General features: G+C 36.9%; 1 protein-coding gene across 1 annotated transcript; it reads left to right on the forward strand.

Moving 5' to 3' along the window:
• Window positions 1-6,583: 6,583 nt before the first annotated feature.
• Window positions 6,584-11,802, forward strand: LOC109827144. Its single transcript, XM_020394106.1, has one exon. It carries the CDS (start codon window positions 10,075-10,077, stop codon window positions 11,800-11,802), a length of 1,728 nt encoding a protein of 575 aa, XP_020249695.1. The 5' UTR covers window positions 6,584-10,074.
• Window positions 11,803-12,724: the final 922 nt, after the last annotated feature.

Here is a 12,724-nt window from a genome sequence, read left to right on the forward strand (position 1 = left end):
TCATTTCGTCACTTGGAATATTTTTGGTGATCCTTTTCCCTTCAATTTCAGTTTCTTGAACATTCTATTTTGATCATTTGTGTTTAGCTTAATTCTTCAACTTCAAGATGGGAGTCCAACAGCGAAGAAATTCATGGCAAGATGGAGTTTTGGGAACAAATTGCCCGATTCCACCTGGTTGGAACTGGACTTATCAGTTCCAAGTCAAGGATCAGATCGGAAGCTTTTACTATGTGGAATATATGACGATCCCACCGGGGGGTTCGGGTCTGAAGGGTAGAAGAGGGGGAGGTTAGAAGGGGGGTGTGGGGCGGTGGTTGGCGAGGACGATATGTGGGGGGGGAGACCGAGGGGTATGCATGACGTGTGGGGTCCTGGCGGTGGGAGGAGGGCTGAGAGGGGAGGAAGGGGCGGAGGCTGATAGTTATGTAGCTTAACGGGGTTCACTCGTGACAGTTTAGCGCTTATTAAGTGGCTAAACTTCACGGGAGTTCAACTCCCGTGAAGTTTGAGAATTTAAGCTACAAAAACCGACCTGGTTTCAGCTCAGAGACTGAAACCAGGTCGGATTTTGCAAATAAATTCCAAATAGGTTGGTTTTGGGGATTAAATGTTCAAATAGGTGTTTTAAAAATTTGTCCTTTGTTTCGGGGGAAAACCCCTCAAAAAAAAAAGCTAACGGAAATGGACGAATTTTAATTTTGTTCCCCTTCCCTCAGAACCCCCGCTCCGGTGAGCTATGCTGGTGTCGGCGTTCGCCTCCGCCGCCACCGCCGCCGCTGAAAAATCGATTATGCTCTCGTTGCCTTTTTATCGCACCAGCAAGTTAAAGGTAAACTCCCGCCTCACATCCTTGATGACCCATTTAATTCTTAAATTCTAGTTATAATCTGAGTATGGATGGTGATTGAAATTGAGGTGATAAGAAAATGAGAGATCTTTAGTTCGTTTGAGATGACCAGTCTGTATATTTTGTTCGTGATACCAAAATAACGAGAAATAGGCTTCAAGCGTCGTTTATATTTTAGAAATTCTTGAAATGATTTCTTTTTTCTTGAAATGCCCTGTTGACTGTATGATAATAAGTCGTAGCTGGGTGCTTGATACTAGAATAAGAAGAAAATGGGTCTGAAGCATTGTGGATATTTAGGAAAATCGTGATGATCTCTGTTTTCTTTTTCCTTCCTGCTCTCGTTCTCAGTTAGTTACTTCAATGTCTGAACCCAAGTAACAGTATGAAGCAGTAAATTCTGAATATATTGACTGAAGTTGCTTAATTTGGAAAGTATTTATTTTTATGTACGATATAAGTGAATATATTTATAATTCATGCAACAATTTTTTTTGGAAATTTTGTTTATTCATGGTGAACTCTTATGGAATTTCCACATGTTTGCTGCTTTTGATATTATCTGTTGCTCGTACTGTCTATTGGCGAGATGCCTTTGGTTCTTCATCCATAATTAGGACAAATTTTCAAAACCATGCCTTTTGCGATTTTATTCCCAAAAAACGACCCATTTCCCACTTATTTGTAAAAACCGACCTGGTTTCAGCCTCAGGGCTGAAACCAGGTCGGTTTTTACAAAAAAAGTTCCGAAACTTCACAGGAGTTGAACTCCCGTGAAGTTTAGCAATCATTTAATTAAGATGCTAAACTTCACGGGAGTTCAACTCCCGTGAAGTTCCACAACTCAACTTTTTTTTTAACTAAGAAACTTCACGGGAGTTCAACTCCCGTGAAGTTTAACAGCTATTTAATTAAGCTGCTAAACTTCACGGAAGTTGAACTCCCGTGAAGTTTTGGAACTTTTTTTTGTAAAAACCGACCTGGTTTCAGCGCTGAGGCTGAAACCAGGTCGGTTTTTACAAATAAAGAGGAAAGAGGTCGTTTTTTGGGAATAAAATCGCAAAAGGGGTGGTTTTGAAAATTTGTCCTCCATAATTATAGTTACCTCCACACGCAGTTAATTAAGTATGCTTCACCGGTAACTATCACTTACCTATGCCTTCTGCTGATGATGGAATGGTTAATGACACGATCTTCAAGAGTTTCTTCTTATTTTTTAATGATAACTTGGAGGTTTCATGGTGATTGACATACACAGGAGCGTCAAAATCAACTAAAATTGTAAAATAATGATAAGGCATGGATATAATAACTTGGAATTGTAAAATGATGATATGATCTACAAGAGTTTTTCCCCACTTTAATTTGTGATTTCTTTCCGTATAAATGAGTCCTCCCTTCTTTGGTGCGTCTTCTTTCCCTTAGATTTGTTAAAAGCTTGATGCTGAGTGAGGAGTTGAATCTTCAACTTGTAAGGCTCATCACTGGGTCCTATTTATCTAGAACAAAACCCTATTGGAGAGAAACCCTCATAAACCAACATATCTTCAAGAATAATCGAAGCTTCTCCAGAGAAAAACAAATGTGTTAGCTTCGTCACTCCCGCATACTAGTACCTCCCAAATGGGTACCAAATCTTTTAGGTATTGGATGCTAAGGGACTGACTTCTTACTTTTTGTATTGAAGGGGAAGAGCTGCAGACAATAGCCATTTTAAACCCGGCTACCAAAAACCGGTAAAGAGGAGATTCAGTCTGGGCATCCCTAACTTAAGATAAGGGTTTTAGGTTAAGAGTTTGATGTATGTGGATGTAAGGATTCCTTAACTCGGTCCTAATTTATAGCAAAACTTGGTCTGCATAGAAATTTGGACGTAATGGCTATTTATTAACTTTTAATTAATGAGAAGGTTTGAGAGAGAAAAGGCAGAGAGACTCTTAGTTAAGATCTTGTTTGACTTTCAGTGAATTTATGCATAGAAATTTGGAGGTAATGACTATTCATTAACTATTAATTAACGAGAAGGTTCAAGATAGAGGGGGATGGACTCTCAGTTAACCTTGTTTGACTTTCAGTGAAGGCAGGCTAATTTTTGCCCTTTGGTTCTAAGAGGATTTATTTATTATTATATTTTTTGGGGGGTGGGGGTGGGGGGCAGGTAAGGAGAGAAGGGGGAAGGGAGACTCTTAGTTAAACTCTTATTTAATTTTTAGTGAATTAATGCATAGAATCTGGAGGTAATGATCATTCATTAACTGTTAATTAACGAGAAAGCTCGAGAGAGAGGGTGTGGCTCTTAGTTAAAAACTTATTTGACTTTCAGTAAATTCAGGCTATTTTGCCCTTTGCGTTCTAATGGATTTTTGGGAGAGAGGAGAGACGAGGCGTGGGGTACGGGGGTGGGGGTGGGTGTGGTTGGTGGTTCGGGGGACTCTTAGCTTCAACTTTTGTTGATTTTCAGTGAATTCATGCATAAAAATTTGGAGGTAGTGACTATTCATTAACTGTTAATTAATGAGAAGGTTCGAGAGAGTGGGATTAAGACTCTCAGTTAAAAACTTGTTTGACTTTTAATGAGTTTTGTTTAATTTTTGCCCTTTGGTACTATGTTGTACTAAGTTGAGTGCTTAGGTGAGCACTTCAATTTATATGAGAAAATTACTGTTGTGACTTGTGTACTCCAAAATTAATATGAGAAATAGCTATACCAGCATAAATTAAGGATTCTGAGAATTCTAATATTGAAATCATATTCACATAAAAAGGAGTTCTTGGATGACCTGCAAGATATAGGCAACGCCAATATTTATTTAATATCGGTTAATATATCGCTATATTGGCTGATACTTTGGTTTTAAGGCCCTCCCGCAACAATATTTACAAATTTTTTGTGGTTCTCGATTTTTGACAATTTTTTTCCAATATATCAGGATTATATCGAAAATATTGGCCGATATTCCCTTGACTTGAGCAAATATCTAATTTTTTTTACAATTTTTTCATGATGTGGAGGAGGAGCAAGTTTCTACAATTGGTGAGTTATCCTAAACGTATGTTATTATTCATGATGCAATTTATTATGTTTAGAATTCATTAAATATGTTTAGATTACATATAACAAATATTATGTTATGTATAAACATCATCTGACTTGACACCATAATATTTTTTACATATCCCTGGCATATCCGCAATCTGATTTGGGTTTTTGATTGTTTAATATTTTCACGATATCGTATATTTAAAACAGTGGGCATTACAGGAGATCATAATATTATTTGTTTAGTCTGATTTATAGGGGTGATATATTAATAACACATATATTTTATATATGGAAGAACCGGACACAAAATGAAAGATCGAGTTAACATATTAGTTATGAAACAAAGTAGAATTTTTGTTTTGCCAACCGATATAAACACCAACCTCTTACATCTAAACTGCTCTTTATTCTAGTTAGAATATATGATCCTTAACCCTCCACCTTTACTTCAGAGTTATGATGCAGTAGCTGAGACTGTAAAATGGTACCAGGGCAACCCAAGTTTGAATCTTGCTGGCCACAAATTTAAACTGATTTAAAAAAATATTGATACCACTGCGTGAGTTTATGTTCCATTCCTAATAAGGAAGTCCTTAACTTGCAGAGACTTGTTAGAGTATGAAATTATAACTCTCAATACTCACCACTACTTTTGGAGTTCTTGGTGTAGTGGCACAGCCTTTAAGATGGTATAGAGCAACCCATGTTCAAATCTTGGTCGCTATGAATTTTTAGGAGGATTTTAAAAAATTGATGCCACTGCCATGTCTTTGCCCATAAAAAAACCGACAATCTACGAGGACATATTAGACTATAAAATTGTAGCCCTCAACCCCCATTAACTTCGGAGTTCTAGTGCAGGCAGAGACTTTAATTGGTGTCGGAGCAACTCAAGTTCAATTTCTATTGGCCACGAATTAATCCGAATTTTAAAAAATTTGATATCGTTGTGTTAGTTTAGATTTCAGTCCAAACAAGGGTGTTCAACTTGCAGGGGCATTTAGAATATAAAATTGTAACCCTCAACCCTCACCATGACTTCTAGTTCTGTTGCAGTGCATGGACTTTAAGAATGCCTATTTGTTAAAAAACTTAAAGCATGAAGAAAGAAGAAATAAGAGTACTTCTCAACGAAGTTTCTTGGTCTGCTATGTGCATGTGATCTAAAAATGTTATTTATTCTTATATCAATTATAAATGTACAAAACAATTGAATCTGTTTCCGAAAACAATCTTGCATTATTTTTTTGTTCTTTGTTTAAATGTTGTTGTCACAATTAGTGTCATGGGGCTGATCTATAATCATCAATGTTTTAAATATCGGTCGATAAATCGATATTATCGGCGATTTATTGGTTTTAAGGGTCTTTCTCTATGATAAGTTCCATTCTAAATCGATTATCGTTTTTAGATGTCTGTCGTCGATAATGTGGCGATAAAGTGAGTTATCAGCCGATATTGTTAGCCCAAAAATCAAAATTATCAGCCTTTGGTTTGAGTTTTGATTTCGAGCAACAAGTACCTATTCAATGCACTTTAAGTTTCTACTATTGGTTAGTGATCCTAAACATAATTATTTACATTTTGATATGTTTATATTTCATTAAGTATGGTTAGATTACATCTTACATATTATATTATGTATATCACCATCCAGTAATGTCACTTCGATAAATACTATTTATCTCTGATATCTGCTATCCGATATGAATTTTAACCGTCTGATAAATCCCCGATAACCGATATTTAAAACATTGATAATCATATTAAATCCTTTATGACTTGAGCTTTTCATAGAATCTAGTTAAATGGAAACTTGAGTTTGCTGTTTACTAGTATATTGGGACGTACAAGTAATATTAAATTTCTAAATAAAGAGTTCTGCATCATGCATTTTAATTATGATATAATCGATTAATGTGTATCTATAGTATCTCTACTCTCTAGGAAAAACTATCACAAAAGTAAAAAGAATTTATTATACAATTATGTATATTTTTTATGCATCTAAAAATTTATTATTCTATCCTTCATTATAAGAGGAATGAAAATGAGCTTGGAATTCATATACTAATTTATTGGGCATTAGAGGACGTAAATAAAACATATTCCATTATACTTATTATTATTATTATTATTTATTTCTCTGTTAACTTTAGATTAAAGCAACAAAATTATTATACATAAGAACTCATTGAATGTTTAAAATTTTACTCACATAATTATGAGAAGAACTTTTTTGCTATTAAAATTATTTTTAATTAATTATTAAATACATGTTAAATAAGGCTCTTTTTTATAATACGTTACTACCTAGTTCACATTGTGTTACATTTTTATTTTCATAAATTATATGATTTTTAAAAAACTCATGCATAATGTTTTAAAAAGCTCTTGCCTAGCTTGCCTAGCCTCCCTCTTAGGCCTATGAGGTACTTGGGCTACTTAGGCTCCGCTTGCCTACATCTTCAAAGCGTCTAGGGGAATGGAGATCACTTACGTCCTCCATCCTCCTCTAAACTCATCTAACCTCTACTGACTACAAAACCTCCTCCAACTACTCTGACCTTCAGCAAAACCTCCTTCGTCACCACTTAAACTAAAAAATAAATTTTAGAAAATAAATCCACCAGGCCTAGTGTGTAGGCACTTGTTGCCAGTTTGACACGTAGCGGTGCCTAGCGCTTTTGACAACATTGATTGTAATTAAAAAAAAAAACGCCTAGGCCCTGCCTACGCGCCTAGTCTCTAGGTACCAGATTTGACGCCTAGGCCGCCTAGTACTTTCTATGACCTTAGTCATGCATAAAAGTTTAAATATGAGGAGGTGGAGGAATGAAAATAATGGAACCTTTTAGACAAAGAGGAATGAAAATTTAATTTTGAAAAAGAGATGAATTAATGGAATGTAATGAAACCTTCTAGAGAGAGGAGAGAGAGGGGGAGAGAGGGCCCACATCAATAAGATTGTAATAAATGACTAAACTACCCTCATCTTTATTAAAATGGCCTCCAATTCTTAATGAAATTGAAGTAATAAAAGCTCATTCCTCCACTTTTGTACCCTACAATTTCTTTTACAGAGGAGTATAGATATTTGCTTTTGTCTTTCAATGCTTCACATCTTCACATCTGATCTGTTACATGCATAGTTTACACTGACTCCATGGCTTCTTTTATCTTCTATGCCATACATGGATACCTATAGACGAATTCTTACAATATCAAACTTAATGTATGTATTTGGTTTTGATATTTGAGATTTCAATATGTCATTCCACATATGCCAAAGCTCTGATGACTGCTTATGTCGTGCAGCACTAGTTTAAGTTTGTTTGATATACCTTATGTCTCTAGGAACTGAAGCTTCATTTCTCACTTTTACTTGTTGAAAGAGGATTGTGCCTCAATATTTATAAGGTCATGCTTCTGGGGCAAGTGTGTGCTATTCATGTAAAGCTTGTTCTATAAATAGAAGAGAGTTCACCTATTTGAGTCTCAAATTCATGCTCATATTTTGTGATTTATTTTGAACCTGCATGACTACACCTGCTTTCTACTCTATGCAGCAAGGTTTTAAATATCGGTTATCGGGGATTTATCGGACGGTCAAAATCCTTATCGAATAGCGAAAATCGGGGATATATCGGGGATAAATAGTATTTATCGGAGTGATATACTGGATGGTGTATATGTATAATATAATAAGCAAAAATGTAATCTAACCATGCTTAATGAAATATAAACATACCAAAATGTATATAATCATGTATAGAAGAGGCTCGGAGGTGAGTGGAGGTGAGCTTCAAGGTCGAGGAGGCGAGCAACGTTAACGGAGGTGAGCTCCGAGGTCAGGGAGACAATCGATGCTAGCGGAGTTGAGCTACGAGGTCGGGGAGGCGAGCTACGTCTACGAAGATGAGCTTCGAGGTCGGGAGGCGAGTGACGTCGGCGGAGGTGAGCTTTGAGGTCGGGGAGGCGAGCGATGTCAGCGGACGTGAGCTTCGAGGTCTGGGAGGCGAGCGACGAGGTCAACGGAGTTAGATGGGAACATAGATCTTGAGCTCGATGGAGTTCAAAGAGGCTCGGAGGCTCGGAGAGCAACCGCACAGAGAGGGAGAGAAATTCACGAAGGATTCGGGCTGAATTTGAAGTTAGAAACTTTATTTATTGTCAAAAGCGGGTCAGGTCGGGTTTAAGAACTCACTAAGTAAGAGCCCATTGCCCAACAATTCAACTCAAAACTCACGCCGATAAAGCTAATATTTTCAGCCTCCCTTACCACCGATAAGTGCCTTTATCGCCGATAACTCGCGATAAACCCATAAAAACGATATCCGATTAAAAATCCTACTTATCCTAGCGGAAAGCTCCCAAATCCGATAACTTGGCGATAGATTATCGGCCGATATTTAAAACCATGCTATGTAGTTATCTTCTGTTCCTTAAGAAAATGCCAATCACTTTTTTCCCCACACTGCAGGTGTTTTGTTCTGTTTGTATTTCTGCGCTTGAGGGTTTTTAAATTAAATTGCGTAAGAGGCCATCACTATCACACATCAGTTGTTGGAAATAGCAAAGTTGTAAATGTAACATTTTGTTTTATAGTGATCCAAGGTTTAAGCTAAACATAAGCTACCAACTGCAGTCTCTTTTATCCAGGTTGGACTTATAGGGCATTATGTGCATCATAGGGTGACCTAATGTATTATTTTAAGCTCGTATAATTCTGGCTTCATCTGTTAGCTACGTAAAATTCTGCCACTTTCTATTAGTGGTAGTTCCACCCTTGCCATGGTTGTGAAGGATCTAATATCCAGATTCATGCATAACATATGTAAGTAGTAATCAACATAGTATGGCTTAGTTGTGATGAAACAGGTTTCCTCAAATCTCTGAGTTTCTAGCATGGCAAGAACCACAAATTTGAAGAATCCAAATTACATTTATTTCTTAAAGAATATGTTGCTGAAGAAGGGTATGTTAGTGGCTATTTGAATGCTTGCAGATATTATGTTTCCAAAATTCTTCCTTTTATTCACCTTTGTGATGATTGAATCCAAAACATTACTGTCCAACTTCTTGGAAAAAAGAAAATCAGGAAAGCGATATTTTATATATGCATACACATGCAGAAATGGAGGTCTAGGACATATTGACATATTTGGGTTTTCCTGAAGAATGAGTTATATTTCAATGGAAGTTTAAGGATAAAAAGTAAGCTAGTGAGCTGGTCTATTTACCTTATACTCAAAACTGGATGGAATCTTAAAGACAACACTCAAAATCCCTTAGTTGATGCAGTTTCAGTTTTCAAGTTCATCTTGTTAATAAACAATTATCCATTCTTGAAGGAGCAATATAATTGCTGTCATTTCTTCAGTTAGGTAATTTAATTGGCGGTCCATGAATACCATAGGCATCTGAATGTTGTCTACTTTATTGGATATGGAATTTTAAAACATTCATCTCTCTGAAGTTTTCGCAAGTGTGTCACCACAAGAAATTTCCAAATCTTTGCTTTGTAGTCCTTAGTTCACCATGATGAAGTTTGTTAGGGACATCTGAGAATTGTTATTTTTATATGTTTTGCATGTTAGTATGTCATATACAATCAATCTTCAGACAGCATTTTCAACTGCTTAATCCTTGTTTTTGAATTTTGTGTTCTAACTGAAAGTATATACATCTACCTGGCGATGGTGAGGGAGGGGGACACTCCAAATAATATGTTCTTCCAGCAATAGAAAGGTTCCTTCTCTGCAACAGTAACTGAAACAACAAAATGCACTGAAAATGGTTTCCTTTGAAGTGAATACAAGATGGGATGTACTAAATAAAAGCAATTGCATTATGGTTCCTACTATATACTGAATATTAATCTTTTGAATTAATGTAAAGGGGAATGCACCAAATAACAGCAAATAATAAAGTTAAGGAAAGTGAAAAAGGGAATTAATAACTTACCGTATATACTCGAGGAACACTACTACCAGACAAAAAAGAAAACTGCGTCCAGGTGGTAAGTACCAAACCGAAACTGAAAAGCAAAACTTCGACCTTTCCGACCCTCTTCTTCACCTTCTCATCGTTCAAGCTTATCAAGGTTTCCTTTACTCTTCTTCTACAGTTATACTACTTCTCTCCTTGTTTTCCTTCTCATCATTCTTGCTTTTCAAACATGAAAATGGATCCGAGTGAAGCTGGAATCTTGGTCGAAACAAGAGAGGCCGCGCTAGTCAAATTTGATGGATCAGGACAACCGATCCAGAGAAAAGGATGGTTTCTTAAGCCCAATGAGAGTATAGAAGAAAGGAATCTTGGAGTTCCTTTCTTCCCTGTGTTTCAGAGACCTGGCCCTAACTGGGTCTCAAAGCTGGATGCCAAGGTCAGTTTTAAAGGCTGGCCAAATCCTACAGCAGATTGGAAGCAATGGGCTGCAAAATTGACCCCAATCTATAAGGACGTATGGAAACAAGCCAAGATTTTTGATGCTATCCAGGTTTCAACTTGTAGATTTAGAAAAGATTTAGTATCCATTTGGGAGGTTCTACCATACTGGAGTAACGAAACAAATACATTTGCTTTTCCTTTTGGAGAAGCTTCGATCACACTTGAAGACACAATGGTTCTTGGGGGTTTCTCTCCAATAGGATTCTGTGTAAGAGAAGTAGGACTCGATAAGGAGCTTTACAAGTTGAAGAGTCAACTCCTCAGTCATCATCTAGCTTTTAACAAAACTACAGCTAAGAAGGCATGTTTTTCATTATGGATCACACACTTTATGAAGTGTGATGATATTTCACTAGAGCATATTGCTTTTCTGTCTTTATGGTTATCAAAGTACGTCTTTCCTAAGGCACCCGGTGATGTAGTACAGAGGGAATTATTTCCTCTAGCTATACTGATGGCTCAAGGCACATGCTTTGCCCTAGGGCCAGCAGTTCTTGCTAGTCTTTACCGTGACATGCGCTTATTGAAGGAACTCTTGATTAGGAGTGACAAGGATGATATTTTACCTATTTTTTCACCCTTTTATATAGTGCAAATGTGGGTATGGGAGCACTTTATTTCTATTAACCGCAATGCTTTTCCAGAAATCATCGAGCATGACAAACCATGGGCAGCTCGGTGGCACGAAGTAGCTATAGGAAGAACTTTAGGTTCAAGACTACTGTGCCAATCCCCTTGTGATTTTGAGTGGCGCCCCTATGCAAAAAAGTCGAGTAACTGGAGGTCACCATCTTTTTACGGGGAGAATGGTCAGTGGATTTATGGTGATGTGAATGAAGGAATCGCTTATTTTGCCAAGTTTTTAAGATCTTGTGAAATTGTTGGGTTAGATAGCATTGAACTTTATCTCCCCCAAAGAGTTTCCAGACATTTTGGATATGATCAAGATCTATTTGGGTGTGCTTATGTTGGTGCTGGGGTTTCAGATTGGGTAAGTGCTTGGGCTTGTTATACCAAGTATGAGTTTAACTATATGCTCTATATCCCTCCTCGAGACTATCAATCTGATGTTACTTATCAATACTATTATTGGTGGAAGGAGAATATTTCATCTTTCTGTTCTATTGAGATTGATGTTGGAATGCGGGGAAAAAAGAAGATGAGAAGAGTCTCAGTAGAGTCTGGGAGCCAGGAGCCTCGGCTGCAATTGGATTTGAATAACGCACCATCGAGTTGTGGGGTTGTAGGGTCATTTGAACCTAGAGGAAGGTGTAACATAAGGATTATAAAGGGTATAGCAAGAGCAAGGGGGGCTAATCGAGGTGCTCGATTAGCTAAGAACCAACTGATCCATCATGCAAATACAGAAGCTAGTCATGATGCAGCTGGAGAACGAGAGGACAAACAAGGCAGGCTTCATGATTTGGATAATTCTGAACATGACGCCCTTGAGTAGGTGAGAATTCTCTAGGTTTATTTTTGACATCCTGCTTTTGAAAAATGTCATGATTATCTTAGCATGCATGATGTTGCTTTTTACGTGATATATTTCCTATAGTACTTCATAGCCCTCATTGCCCTTAATATGACCTCGTATTACGTTTTTAGTCTTTTCTCTTTTGTTTAACCTCTTCTATTATCTTTGATTGGTGGGTTTGTCTTGTCTTTCTTCATGTGTAAGACCTCTTATTGACTTGGTTAGTTGATTATGTCATCCATGCTCTTGCACTTTGCCCTTTTGTTTCAATTCAACTGATCTCTTATTGAAGGTATTTTTTACATACTATGCCACATGAAGTGCACACTCACGTGAGAAGAGAGTATGTTGTAAAATAAAATCTTTGTAAGTTTCTTTTCTAACTACAGGAAGCTTCAAAATAAACCTATGTAAATGCCATATTAGATGTCATAATTAGTCATCGGCCTCTTTAAATTTGAGATTATGAGGCAACATTAGGCTGAAAAGACTTAATAACCAAAAATCAGTAGCGTTATGAGCATATAGGCTGAGAAAAAATATTCTTCTTGTACGACATAAACATCCAACTGCATGTAGAATGTCTGCTTCACCTTATCGCTGTCTAATTTGCATGTCATTTGCATGTCAATTTTTTCTACCTTGCTTTCAGGGAAGTGCATGTATGGGCTATCTGGGTTCTTCCTGTCCAGTCTTTGAATATTTTGACTGCCTACTTCTTTATATTTATTTGAAGTTGAAAATTAAGCTTTCATTTCACTCAACCTTTATTATATTCTCCTCATAAAATCATTGGCGTAATCACACACACACAACATTTTTGGGACATCAAGTTAACTGTTCTTTCATATGAAACATCAACTTCACTGTCTGACCTGTTTAAGCGGAGCAATCCAATTTC

This window comes from Asparagus officinalis, unplaced genomic scaffold, assembly GCF_001876935.1.
Source record: "Asparagus officinalis unplaced genomic scaffold, Aspof.V1 AsparagusV1_Un53, whole genome shotgun sequence".
In the NCBI taxonomy this organism is placed as follows: domain Eukaryota; kingdom Viridiplantae; phylum Streptophyta; class Magnoliopsida; order Asparagales; family Asparagaceae; genus Asparagus; species Asparagus officinalis.

Bases quoted from the DNA above. Each gene is read 5' to 3' on its own strand.
- LOC109827144 (XM_020394106.1), top strand. From the start codon at position 10,075: ATGAAAATGGATCCGAGTGAAGCTGGAATCTTGGTCGAAACAAGAGAG.